General features: G+C 75.3%; 1 protein-coding gene across 2 annotated transcripts in view; it reads left to right on the plus strand.

Moving 5' to 3' along the window:
• Positions 1-1,055: 1,055 nt before the first annotated feature.
• The window catches only part of PLEC (plectin), a gene marked incomplete at its 5' end in the record, with an annotated part of 42,713 nt that continues 30,470 nt past the window's right edge, over positions 1,056-13,298 (plus strand). Inside the window, one exon of one of the 2 annotated variants that reach the window (XM_082015407.1) lies at positions 1,056-1,548. In XM_082015407.1, the coding sequence (XP_081871533.1) occupies positions 1,056-1,548 (493 nt within the window). Of the gene's footprint in view, positions 1,549-13,137; positions 13,250-13,298 lie in introns of those variants that run through there. The other variant, XM_082015408.1, reaches the window with a different exon arrangement.

Consider the following 13,298-nt stretch of genomic DNA (forward strand, 5'->3'; position numbering starts at 1 on the left):
GCTGGTGCCGGTGGGGCGCCGGGGGCGGCCGTGGGTGGCAGCTGCCTCGTCCCCACCTGCCAGCCCCGGGGACGAGCGACTGGGGGGCGCGGGGTGGCAACGCCATGCCTGCGCTGGGCTGTTCCCCCGCCGTCCCGCACTCGTCCCGCCGGCCGTTGCAGGACCCTCAGGACATGGGGACGTGTGCTCCCCCCCGGGGGCTGCAGCCCCCCGGCCCAGGCCCGCCCGGCCCCCCACCCCTGCACAAACAGGGCCAGGAGCTGAGCAAATATTGAAGTTGGCAGGATGCGGCCGCTGGAGCCCTGCCTGCAGCCGTGCCTGCAGCCCTGCCTGCAGCCCTGCCTGCGGCCGGCTCTGCCGGACGGGATGCTCCCCGGGGGGGCGCGGGGGCCACGTCCCGGGGCGGGTGGCGGCCGCCCCCGGGCTGAGGGCCCCCCCCTTGGGCTGAGGGTCCCCCCGTACCCCCCGGGCGGAGGGGGCGGTTCGAGGGGGCGGTCCCGGGGCGCGGGGTGGGGCCCACGGGGGTTCCCACGCGGGAACCGGCCGGGTGGGTCGGGCCAGGCGGCGCGTCCCCGCCCCGGAGCAGCGGTGGCGAGGGGGGGGAGCGGGGCCGGCCGTGGCCCCCCCGGGCGGTGGCGGGGCCGGGGAGGGGCCGCTGGGGCCGGGCTGGGCCGAGCGGCGGGTGCCCCGGCCCCCCCCGGCCCCCCGGCCCCCCCGGCCCGGGGGTGGAGCTGCCGCCAGTCTGCCCGCCGCAGGCAGCCAGCACCGCGCCGGGCTGTGCCGGGCCGTGCCGAGCCATACCGAGCCGTGCCGGGCCATACCGGGCCGTGCCGGGCCATAGCGGGCCGTGTTGGGCCATACCGAGCCGTGCCGGGCCATACCGGGGTGTGCCGAGCAGTGGTGAGCCGTGCCAGACCATACTGAACCGTGCCGAGCCGTGGTGAGCCGTGCCAGACCATACCGAGCCGTGCCAGACCGTACCGGGCCCCTGTGAGTCGTAGCCGAGCTGAGTGGAGGCGTGCTGCGCCGCGTGCCGAGCCGAGCCGCGCCGCGCCATGGTGGCCGGGATGCTGATGCCGCTGGAGCGGCTCCGCGCCATCCTGGAGCTGCTGTTCCGTGAGGGCGTGCTGGTGGCCGAGAAGGACCCCCGGCCGCAGCGCACCCACCCGCAGCTGCCCGGCGTGCCCAACGTGGAGGTGCTGCGTGCCATGGCCTCCCTGCGCTCCCGCCGCCTGGTGCGGGAGACCTTTGCCTGGCGCCACTTCTACTGGTACCTGACGGACGAGGGCATTGCCTACCTGCGCCGGTACCTGCGCCTGCCGCCCGAGATCGTCCCGCTCTCCCTGCAGCGCACCCGCCGCCCCGCCGGCCCTGCTCGACGCCCCGCTGACACCGGTACCGGTACCGGCACTGGCAGGGCGCGTCCCACCGGCGGTGACCGGCTGTACCGCAGGAAGGAGGAGGGCGAGCGGCACGTGGAGCCCGTCGCCGTCGCCGCCACCGTGGGGAGAGCGTCCCAGCTGCCCCCTCAGCCCGGCCCGGCCCCAGGTATCAACCAGCGCCCGTGGGTGGGAGCCCTGCGCCGGGACCCACAGGCCGGGCAGGAGGCGGGTCGGCCAGTCCCCACCCCTGGGTGCCCCCTGGGAGCTCTCGTGGGTGAGGGTGCATAGAGGAACCGGGGGGGCTCCCGGGGGGGCTCTGCAGCCCCCGCGAGCCCCTGGCGCTGATCTGAGGCCACGACCCCCTCCCCAGCCCCGGGGGCAGCCCCCCCCAAGGCTGGGGGCGGGTGCACCTGCAGCCCCTGCACTGCCTGGGGGTGAGCCAGAGGAGGGGGTGCTGGGGGGGCTCGGGGACAGAGCAGACCCCTGCTTGTCCTGTGGGTCAGGGGGTGGCCGGGCCCTGCCAGTACACCTGCCCGTGGGCTGGGCACGGGGGAGAGGCACAGTGCTGGGGCCACGGTGGTCCCCCACAGCCGGGTGTGCCGGGGTGCCCCAGGGCTGCTTGGGCAGGTGGGCTGCTGGGGACCTCCGCTGCTGCCGGGGACCCCTGCTGCTGCCACCCCCCCGGGCCCCGCAGGGCGGGCAGGGGGCTGCTGCTGCGGGGGGGGCGCCCCGAGGCCTCCGCTGTGCACAGGGTGGGTCCGGATGGACGGACGGATGGACAGCGGCAGCTGGGGCTGCTGCTGGGGAGGGGGCTGCCTGCGGCAAGGGGGGGCTGCCCGCCCCCCCCACCCCCCAGCGACATGCCATCCCGACACACGATCGGCGGCAGCTGGATGCGGCGCCCGCTCCCCCCGGGCGAGGCAGCTGCGGCCAGCGCCCCGAGGCCGCGGTGAGGGCCCCCAGCCGCTCCCCCCGCCGCCGGCCGTGACTCAGCCCCGCCGCCCCGGGCCGCCGCCGCCGCCGCCGCTCCAAGTTTCCAGCGCGAAGGCGCCGAGCCCGCTCCCTGCCAGCGCCGTGAGTCACCGGGCGGCGGCGGCGGCCGCCGGGCCCGCGGGTCCCGCTGCCCCCCGTGGGCGGCGTGGTCCTCCCGTGGCATCCCCGCCCCGCTCACCGCAGCCCCTGCGCCCCCCACCCCTCCGCTCGCCCCTTCCCGCGGCCCTCGGGGACGCCACGCACCCCCGTCCCCTGGGTGCTGCCCGGCCCCGCGTGGGGAGGGGTCCCCGTGGGACGCGGCCGCGGAGCCCCGGCCCCTCCCGGGAGCAGCCGTCGCGTCGCTCCGGCGGATCCGGGTCCGGGTTTTCCCTCCGCTCCGGGGAGCCGCTGCGGGAAAACCGGGCCTGGACTATGGGCTGGCGGGGACGGGGGCGCGCCGGCGGCGGGGGGCTGCGGGGGTCCCCGCGGGGCGGAGCGGGTCCCGCCGCCCCCCCCAGGTCTCCCCTCCCATTCCCCCGCCCCAGCCCGGCGGGGTGTCTTCGCCCGGTGGCGGGGCCGTTTTCCAGCCATTCGTGCCGGTGTAATTAACTCCCCGAGGCCCCGGCCGGGTTCGCCCCCCCGGCGCCGGGGGTCTGGGGGTCCCGGGGTGCCGCGGCCGCCCCGTCCCGCCCCCGCCCGTGTCATATTCTAACTCGGGCTCGGTGACGGGCCCCAGTTATTTATATCGGCGCCCGCTCCCTGCCTGCCCCCGCCCCCCCCCCGCCGCCGCCGCCGCCACCGGCGGAGCTGCGCTGCGCCCTCGCTCCCCGCTGCCCGCACCCTGCCTGCGCCCTGCCTGCGCCCTGCCTGCCCATGAAGGTCGTGCCGGGTAGGTGAGACCCGCCGGGACGGGGGGGGGACGGGGGGGTGGCCGGCGCCGCTCGGACGGGACATCCCGGGATATAAAAAGCCGGGACGTGAGTGATGGGGGCGAGCGGAGCGGGGGGGGTGGGGGGAAGGGAACGGGGGCCCGATCCTGCCGGTACAGCGGGCAGGAAGGCGTCTCCTCGCCGCGGACCGGGAGGGGTTAAGGCGGAGCGGGAGCTGCCCCCGGGGAGGGGGGGGGGCGGGCGCTGGAACGTCCCTGCCCCGCCGTGCCGAGCCGTGCCGAGCCGTGTCCCCATGGAGGACACCGGTCCCCTCTTCCCCTCGCTGGTGGCCGTGGGACACGCAGCATCGCTCGCCCTGGTCTGGTACTGGCGGCGGCGTGCCGAACCGGGGGATGCGGGTGAGTTCGGCTCGGCTCGGCTCGGCTCGGCCCCTCGCCCCGCCCGCCCCGCCCACCCCGCCGGGGGGGCGGTGGGGGGTGGTGGTGGGGAGGGATCTGCTGCCTCTATGGGGCGGGAGGTGCATGGGTGGTCCTGGGGGGCTCTAGGGGGGGACCCACCTGCCATGGGACCCCACCCGTGGCACCCACGGTGACTCAGCACCGCCGGAGCGTGACACCCCCCCACGACACCGTCAGGAGTGGGGGTCCCGGCAGCAGCCCCCCCCCCCCCCAGCCCCCTTCCCCGCCACTTTTGGGTGCCCGCGGGGAGCAGCAGGTGTTTTCCCGAGGCCTGGAGGTGCCAAATATCTCTGGGGACAGGGATCTGGTGACAGCAGGGGTGGCGGGGGCCGGGGGGCACAGCGCGGCGTGCCCGCTCGCCTGGCCGGGGCACCGGTGCGGATCCGGTGTTGGCAGGGATGCGTGTCCCTGCGGGAAGGGTGGGCAGGGCTGGGTGGCGTGCAGGCAGCTGCTGATGCGGGCAGGTTTTTTGCGAGAGACCCCCCTTCCAAGCTGTTGCCTTCACCGCTGTGCCGGCAGCTGCCGCTCGTGGGCAGCGTCCCACCCAAAACTCAGGGCGAGCGATGGCTGCCGGGGCACCGTGCCCAGCGTAGGCAGCGGCAGAGGGGCCAAGCTGCCCGCTGCAGGGGTGTGGGCAGGGGCTGCCCGCGGTGCGGCACGCTGGTGCCGCAGAAGGGCTGAGCTGGCTGCGGCCAGGCTGGTCAGGGACTGTGGTTGGAGCGTGGCTGTGGCTGAGCACTGGGGATCCCCACACAGCCCCCTTGGCGCTCGCCATCATCCCCACAGACAGAGCCGGGTCCTGGGGTCTCACAAGACCCCTCGCGCCCAGGGCCGGTGTGGCGGCGGCCACGTGCATCCCTCCTGCCAGGGCCACATCTGCATCCGCCGCGAAGCTGGCAGCTGTGGGGTGAGCTGCCGTGGTCCCGGAGCCCCCGCGGTCCTGGCCCCCCCCGGCACTTTCCAGGGCGTTGGCTGCGGTTTCCGTCGATCTGTGCGCGGCATTGGGAGCTGTCACGCTGCTTTGCTCCGTGCTGCCTGCTCCGTGCTGCCTGCTCTGGGCCGGCCCTGGCCCCCTCCGCCACGGCAGCCGAGCTCGGAGAACCACAGCCGCACGCGCCCGCTTGCCGCAGTGAGCTCCACCGGTGGGAGATGCTGCAGCCACCCCGGCGGCGAGCGGCCTGGCCTGCTCCTGCCTGCTGCCTGCCTCTGCCTGCAGCCTGGCTGCCAGATAAGGCAGGCAGGGCACCTTGACGGGGGCCGCGGGCTGCTCCCCGCTGGGGGGGGGCCACTGTCCCTGGCGCCTGCTCAGGGCTGTCCGAAGGGCACCCCCAAGGTCACACCTGCCGGGGCCCATCATCCCCACCGTGCCGTGCTGCGCCGTGCTGCACCGCACCGCACTGTGCCGCAAGCTCCCCCAACCTGGGGGTCCTGGGAGGCTCCGGCATTGCTGGCCGTGCTCAGCCCTGCCGGGTTCTGCACCTCCCTGGTCCCTCCTGGGCTCGGTGGTGTTCCACCCGTGGTCCTCGTGCCGTGGTGCGGCATGGCACAGTGGCACGGCACGCAGCAGGCGGGCGGGGACGTAGGGTGGTGAGGGGTCCGTTTCTGAGCATCGCTCCTGCAACACGCGGTGGGGGGCTGCCTCGGTGCCTGCGAGGGGTGGCCCGGCTCCAGGCCCCGCCGCTGTTGGTTGCAGTTTCGGCACGGCGTCGGGGTGGGTGTTTACCCCGGGCACCACGGCCCAGCCGGTACTCTTGTCTGGTTTCCCCATCCCCATCGCTGGCTGGGCCTCCAGCCGGGCCCGGCCGTGGCGAGGGGCCGTGCCTGTCCTGGTGCTGCCGCCCCGGGGAGAAGCCAGGGTCCCCGGGGGGAGGCTCCAGGAGAGCGTGGGGTGCTGCCGCGGGGTCGGGGCCCCCCGCTCACCATGCCCCGAGCAGGGACCCCTGGGGGGGCATCTGGAGGGAGCCCCTGGCCCGTCCCCAGGCGAGGCCAGACCCCCCGCCCCAGCACTGACCCCCGGGTGCTGCACAGCCGAGGGGATGGAGCAGGGACCGGGACTGGCGGCGGGTTTGGGGCTGCAGAGGGGTTGGGGCTGGGCCGGGAGGGGAGACCTAGGCATTGTGGCATGGCGGCTGTGGCAGAGCTGGCTGCTTTTGGCGGCGCAGAGCGAGCCGTTTCGGCAGCAGGATGCTGGCTGTTTGTTTGGGCTCCGCTCCGGTTTCCAAGGCTGCCAGAATTGTGGCCAGAGACGTGGTAGCGGTGGGCGGGGGAGGCCCCCAGAGGTTTGGGAACCCCCCGTCCTCCCCCCGCTTGCTCCACTCAGCTTTTCCACCGCGCTGGCGGTTCCGGCTGTGCCGGGCTGGGGGGGTCGGATGCTGCCGCCGGCTGCAGCCTGGGCTGGTGACTCACCGGCCTCACGGGAAGCAGCCAGGGCCAGGGCTGGCAGCTCCTGCCCGCGCTTGGCGGCAGCCCTGGCCCCCCGGCACGGCCCCCGGCACAGCCCCCGGCCAGCATGGGGAAGCTTTTCCCAGTGCTGCCCCAGAGCCTCCATGTTTCTGCCCATGGGGTGAGTGGCTCCCCCCTGGACCGGGCTGTCAGCGGCCGGGGGCCAGCCGTGGCAAACGTGGCGGGGCCGTGGCAAATGTGGCAGGAGCGGCACGCACATCCCAAGGGACACACGTCCTGGTTCCAGGCAGCGTTTCCTGCTCGCCGGGCGCTAATCGCTCTGGCCCAGCCCTCCCTGCTCCCCCTCCAGCTCCTTATCTCTGTGGCACAGATGGGACGCGCCACGCCGTGGGGCAGAGCCATGGGACGCCACTGTGCCATGCCACGCCGGGCCGTGCCCAGCCCCCATGCCGGGCGCTTGCAGCCAGCCTGGCGCTGGAGCTGGGCTTGCGCCACGGCTGGGTTTTGACACGAGACCACCCCACACCCTGGGGGGACGGAGGCTGACGGGGATGTGCCGAGCTCCGGTACCCCGCTGGCACCCCGGGCGCTGCCAGGGGCTGCGGCAGACCCTGAACCACCCGGGCTTCCCCCTGCCTGGGTGTCCCACGCCCACGTCCATGCCCGCTGCTCCGAGCCCCCCCCGGCTCCCGCGTGGCCTGGCTGGCAGCCGCGCTCTGCCCACGGCCGCGCCGGGATGGAGGGAATGCCAGTGGAGCACCCCGGGGGTGGGCTCTGTCCCTGGCCGGGAGCAGGGCCGGGAGCGGGGCCGGGAGCGGGGCCGGGAGCAGGAAGAGCCAGGCCTGGCAGAGGCCGTGGGCTGTCTGAGTCACTGGCCGCGGCACGGCTCCCCTCCAGACGCGGCCGAACGCCGAGCGGAGCGGTGGGAGCCGGAGCCAGGGCCCTGCCGGGACAGCGCGATGCTCTTCGAGCTCTGCTGCTGCTGCTGCTGCTGCTGCGGGCGAGGAGGCAGGTGTCCTGCGTGCGCCGGGGCGCCGGCGTGGGGTGCCCCCATGGTGCCGTCGCCCGGGACCGCCGTCCCCACGGGTGGCTCCTTCCCGGCAAGGCCCTGCTCGCCCTGTGCGTGTCGGGGGGCTGCAGCCGGGCGTCCCGAGCGGCACTTCGGCGGGTGTCGGCGGTGGCGTGGGGCGCCAGCTGCTGCGTGGGTGCCGGTGCGGGGAGTCCCGGCAGCTCCCTGGGGGGTCATCAGTGCCAGAAAATGTGCCCAGGGCCCCCCTCTGCACGGGGATGGAGCCCACCTGCAGTGGCAGCGCTGGGGGGCGGGAGCTGCTCCTCACCCGCCCCGGGAGCTCTGTGTGCGGGGAGGGCGTCGGGACGTGGGTGCTGGGGGTGTCGGGGTGCCCTGTGGCTGCAGTAGTGGGGGGCTTCTGGGAAGGGGCTCGGGAAGGCATGGGGGGGGCAGCAGGGGGAAGGGACAGGGGGGCTCGGGTGCAGTGGGGAGAAAGGCACTGGGTGCTGTGGGCAGGGTGCAGAGGGGAGGGGGTGCTGATGTAGGGGAGGGGGTGCAGAGGAGAGGGTGCTGGGTGCAGGGAGGGGATGCAGAGGGGAGGGGGTGCAGAGGGGAGGGGGTGCAGGGGAGGGGGTGCTGGGTGCGGGGAGGGGGCGCAGAGGGGAGAGGGTGCAGGGAAGGGGGTGCGGGGTGTAGGGGGGTGCAGGGGAGGGGACGCAGGGGTCCCAGGTGCGAGGGGGTCCCGCCGGGCGCTGCGGGGGTCCCTGCGGCCAAGGGCTGGCGGAGCCGGGGCCGCGCGGGGGCGGGGCGGCGGCGTGGGGCGGGTCCCCCGCGGCCCCGTCGCGGCCCGTCCCGTCCCGCCGGGCGCGGAGCGAGCATGGCGGGCGGCCCCGGCGGGGGCTGGCTGAGCGGCGGCTCCGGGCCCGAGAGGCGGCGGTACCTGAGCGCCCGGCTCTGCTGCGCCGGTGCGTGGGGCGGCAGCGGGAGGCGGCGGGGCGCGGCGGGAGCGCGCGGCACCGGGCGGCGGCGGCGGCGGCGGGCACCGGGAGCGCGGCGGGAGCCGGGGCCGGGGGCGCGGGGGCGGGGGGGGAGCCCCGTGGGGTCCAGCCGGGACTCGATCCCGGGGGGGACACAGCGGGGCCGCTGCGGGTCGAGACGGACCCCGGGGACGGGCGGGAGCCCCTTGGGAGGGGGTGGGGGGAGGCGAGGAGGGGCGGGGCCTGTCCCGAGAGCCCCGCCCCCCAGAGCCGAGCTGAGCCAAGCCGGGCTGAGCCGAGCCGAGCCTAGTCGGGCTGAGCCGAGCCAGAGCTGGGGGGTGGCTGGGGACGGGGCCGTGTATGCCCGTGCACTTCGGGGGGCTGTGTGTGTCCGTGTGCACGCGCGTGTGCGTGCCCCTGTGCGCGCTTGTGTGGCCCTGCATGCGTGTGTGCGTAGCCCACGCGTGTGTGCGTAGCCCACGCGTGTGCCTGTCCATGTGCATGCAGGTGTCCCCGTGTGTCTGCACTTGCGCACACGCGTGTGTATGCCCTTGCCTGCGTGTGTCACCACCCCACGTGTGTGCCTGCCCGTGTCCAGGTGGTGTCCGTGTATCCGTCTGTCCGTCTGTGTCCCCGTGTGCGTGCACACCCGTGTGCGGGGGTGTGCCGGCCTGTAGGTATGTGCACGTGTGCGCAGGGGCGTGTGCGTGCCAGCACGCCTGTGCGTGTGTCTGTATGTGCACGTGTGCCTCCCTGTGCCCCCTCTGCACACCGAGGAGGGGTCCTGCGCTGTGCCTCGCCTCACTGGGCTGTGGTGACCCCGGTGCGCGTGCGGGCCCCGATCCTCGGCACTGCCAGTGCGGATGCCGCGGTCCCCATCGGTGCTCCGCTGCGGTGTTCACGGCCGGGCCAGTCCTGCCTGCCCTGCCAGCACCGTCCTGCCGCCATGAGGCCACCCCACGCACGTCACTGCAGGGTGACCCAGGCTCTGGCACCAAGACCCTGGTGCCGGGCGCGTGCAGCCCTCAGCACCCTGCCAGCATCCCTGCGCGCTGCCGTGGCTTCTCAGGCAGGAGGGAGGCTCCCGGTGGGACCGGCTCGGGGTCCCCCCACCCCTGGGTGCAGCCGCGTTCCTCCCGGGCCGGCGGCAGGAAGCACCCACGGCGTTTTGCGGCACTCTTGCTGCTTCCATGCACCCGACCTCGTCTTCCCGGTCGGGGCGCGTCGCGTCGGCTCGGCAGGGCGCGGAGCTCCTTCCCACCAGCTGCCTGTGCCAAACGCACAGGCAGCAGCGGGTGCAGGGCCCCGGGGCTGGTAGGAGCCTCCCGCCCTCGGCTGCGCTGGTAATCCCCCTGCGGCGCTGGGTGCTGGCAGCATCTGGTGGCAGCGCCCGTTTCCTGCCTGCAGGCAGCTGGTGCGGGCAGGCGCGGCATGGTGCGTGGGGGGAGCCGTGCTCTGGTGCAGAGGGGAGGGGGTCAGCTCAGTCAGGCCCCGTGTGCTGGTGCTCAGTGGGGTCCCTGGGTGCTCCCGCAGAGCCCCTCGCTGTCCCGTCACCCGCAGAGGGAGGTGCCGGCCTGGCGGTGCTGGTGGTGCCGGCATGCTCCCGGGGCCGGAGGTTTGTCGGGGCCGCCTGCAATCCTGCTGCTGGGATGGGAGCCAAGGGTGCCGGCCCCAGTGGGCAGCCGACCCCGGTGGGCACTGCAGCCTCTGCCTGCTCCCAGCCGGCGCGGAGATGCCGTGGGAAGGAGCTGGGCCAGCCCCGCTGGGTGCCGTCGCCTGTGGGGCCTCGGAGCCAAAGGCTGAGACAGCTCCTGCCCGTCTGGCCCGGCCGGGCTGGCAGCTGCCTGCGACGGGAGCCGTGCCTGTCCCAGGGGCTGCACCGGGGCTTCCGCCTCTTCAGATCTTCAAAGTACCTGCGCCGCGCCACCGCCTGCCGCGTCCCCTCCCACGCTGCCCGCTGGCCTGCCTGCAGGCGCCGGGTGCCTCCCGCCTGCGGTGGCGGCACAGAGAGGAGCCCGTGTCCCCGAGCCAAGCACGGTCCGGCAACCGGGGCGGCTCGGCTCTGCCAGGAGCTGCAGCCGCCCCCGGGACACGGGTGGGGGCCGGTGCAAGGCTGCAGGGCTGTCACCGGCTTGGGGACACGGGTGCCAGGGCCGTGGGCCGGGGCACGCGGCAGTGGTGGGGGGATGCTCGCAGCTACCGTGTGAGCGAGAGTGGGTGGGGGGCCTCACCCTGGGAAGTGCTGGCTGTGCCGGGGCGTGCCGGAGCCGGCGGTGCCTCCTGCCTGCTGTCTGGCCCTCGCCGGCAGCCTGTGCCGCTCGGGTCTTGCTGCCATGCCACCGTGCGGTGCCCGGGCTGCCGGTGTTGCGCTGGAGGAGGCCGTGGCGGCTGTCAGGGCCCTCGGGGTTTGCCTGCAGCAGGGAGAGCTCTCGGCCACACTGCCTGGATCCTTCTGGAGCCGGCACCGGTACGGCACGTCTGTCTGCACGGGTGGAGGTGGAGCGGCTCAGCCGGCAGCGTGGCTCAGCTGGCAGCCTGTGAGTGTGGTGCCAGCGCCGGCCCCGCCGTGCCAGCGCCCGGGCGCAGGTGGGGGAGCACGAGGCGCTGCCGACTCAGCACGCTGCCGCCCTGCGCCGCCGCCCCGAGAGTGCCGTCGCTTCTTGTCCCGGTGCCGGTGCCCACGTGCTGGCCGCGGCACAGTGAGCGGTAGCTCCGGTATGTCCCTGCTCTCTGACGGGTGCTGGCGTCAGCCAGGCTCCCACCGCTGCCGCGGCTCCGCATGCCAGATGTGCTCTGCGCCAGATGTGCTCTCAGCGGAAAATGTGCGTGTGGAGCCCGTTGCCGCCCGCATTCCTCCGCGGCTGCCCTGGCCCTGCCCCAGCGGGCAGTGGGCCGGCGGAGCGGCGCTGCCTGTGCCGGGCTGCCTCCTCCCCGGCAGCAGGCAGCCTCTGCCTGCAACCCGGCCCCTGCCAGGTCTGCCCGGCCCCACCGCCCCTGCCCTGCCGCCCAGCGGCCTGGGGGGATCCCCGACCCCCAGGCCACGCTCCCGGGGCTGCACCGTGGCCTCTGCCGGCGCTGTCCCCGGCAAAGGGGCGTGGGAGCGAGGGGGGGGGCTCCTGCTGCCGAGCAAACCTGCGACGGCTGCGGCCTCGGCACCCCTTGTCCGGGGAGCAGCCCTCCCCCTGCCCTGGCCTTGCCACGCACCCCGAAACCCTGCTGGCCCCCCATGCTGCCCCGCTCCCACCGCCCGGCTGCTTGCTGCTGGCACGGCCGAGGCCGGGCAGGGCCGACCCCTCGGCAGCCCCCGCTGCCTGCAGCGGTGGGTGCTGGCGGGCGCTCCCCATGGCGCCGCTCGCCGCGCCGGAGCCTCGGGCAGGGCGCGCCGGTTGGGCCGTGAGTCATGGTGGGACGATGCGCCGGCCCCCGTGTCCCTTGGACTCCATGCAAGGGTCGGGCTGCGCCCGCCGGCGCCGGCGTTGGCGCCGCCTGTGCGGGACGTTGGCGCTGGCCTCTGCGCCGTGCCGTGCCGAGCTGGCGGCGCGCCTGCGGCCTGCGCCCCTCTGGTGGGTGACAGGGGTGCCGTGGGTGCCGCGGGCAGGGCTGCCGGCCCAGTGCCAGCCCGAGGTCCCCGAGCGGTGGGGTGCGGAGGGCAGGGAGCAGAGCGGCCTTGGGCTCCCACCCTGTGCCAGCCCCCCGCCTGGAGGTCCCCGGAGCCGGGCTCCCCAAGGAGGGGCGTGCAGCCAGGCTGGGTCACACCTGGTGGGGCGCGAACCCCGAACCCTTCCCGGCGGTGTCGCCGGTCGGCGCAGCGCGTGCCCCACGGCTGCGCGGCAGGAGACGCTCCGTGGCGCGTCCCTGGGGAGGGGGATTCCTCCTGGCATCCCACACCAGTCCTGCCTGAGCCCCCCCATCCCATGCGAGCACCCCGTAGCAGCCCGTGGGGTGCCGGGGTGGGGGGGCGAGGCGCCGGGGGTTCGGCCACGCCTGGGCCATGGGGTGCTCGGCCGGGAGCAGACCCGCTGCTGGGAGGCGTGGGCCCGGCCGCGCTGAAGGCGGCACAGGAGCGCCCGGAATGCATCGCCGGCAGCGCCGGCTGGGCGGAGGAGCCTGGCCTGGCTCCCAAGCCAGCGTGGGTGTGGGGACGGCACCTCCCCGCCCGAGGGGTCCACGGGTCTCAGCCCCTGGCCTGGGGGTCCTGCAGCCCCAGGGATTGGGCGCCCGAACCCCCCAGGAGGGGCACTGGGGCTCTGAGCCCCCCAAGCGTGGGGTCTGTGGGTCCTAGCTCCGGGGCAGGGGGCTGGGGGGTCCTGAGGACCCTGGACTTGGGCACTGAGTGGCTCCATGGCCCCTGGGGGAAGGGCCTGAGGGCTCTTGGGGATCCCAGCTGGGGACTTGGGGACTGGGGGGCTGTGGCCCCCGAGCATGGGGACAGGGGTGTCCTGTGGACCCTGAGCAGCGGGATGGGATGTCCTGAGCTTGTGAACATGGGAGTCCCGAGTCACTGGGGTGTGGGGACCAGGATTCCTGCAGCTCCGGGGCATGGCGCTGGGGGTCCCAAACCCCCTGCGCTTGCAGACCTGGGGGTCCCGAGGCCCTGGGGTGTGGGGACTGGGGGTCTGGCAGCTCTGGGGTATGGGGCTGGGAGTTTCTGAGTACCCCAGGTGGGTCCCAAATCCCCTAGATTTGGCAGACCTGGGGGTCTTGAGGCCCCGGGGTGTGGGGCAGGGCGTGCCGGCTCCCCGGGGTGAGCCGCGGGGCCCCCCTGGGCGGGCGCGTGGGGTCCCTGCCCCATCCCCTCAGGCCCTGGGCGGCTCCTGGGGCCTGGAGAGGAAACGGTTAAGCGGAGCCGTGGGCTCGGGGAGGTTTCCTGTGGGCAGGATCCGTGCCCGGGTGTGGGGAGGGAGGGAGGGGAACCCCAGTCTCCTCCCTGGGGCCGCCCCACACCTCAGCGGGAGGAGGCGTCGGCAGGGACCCGGCTGGCAGCGCGGGCAGAGCGGGAGGCGAGCCGAGCTGTGTCGGTGCTCAGCGCAGGCGGCGGCGGCCACCATGTCCCGGCAGCGGCTGCGCAGCCAGGAGGAGGGTCTCTCTGTGGGGCAGCGGACGGGCTCGGAGGACAACCTCTACCTGGCCGTGCTGAGGGCCTCCGAGGGCAAGAAAGGTAGCGGGATCCTGCGCTGGTGGGGACGGTGTGGGGCGTGGTGGCCGCC

This window comes from Phaethon aethereus, assembly GCF_964289735.1.
Source record: "Phaethon aethereus genome assembly, chromosome: 2".
In the NCBI taxonomy this organism is placed as follows: Eukaryota; Metazoa; Chordata; class Aves; order Phaethontiformes; family Phaethontidae; genus Phaethon; species Phaethon aethereus.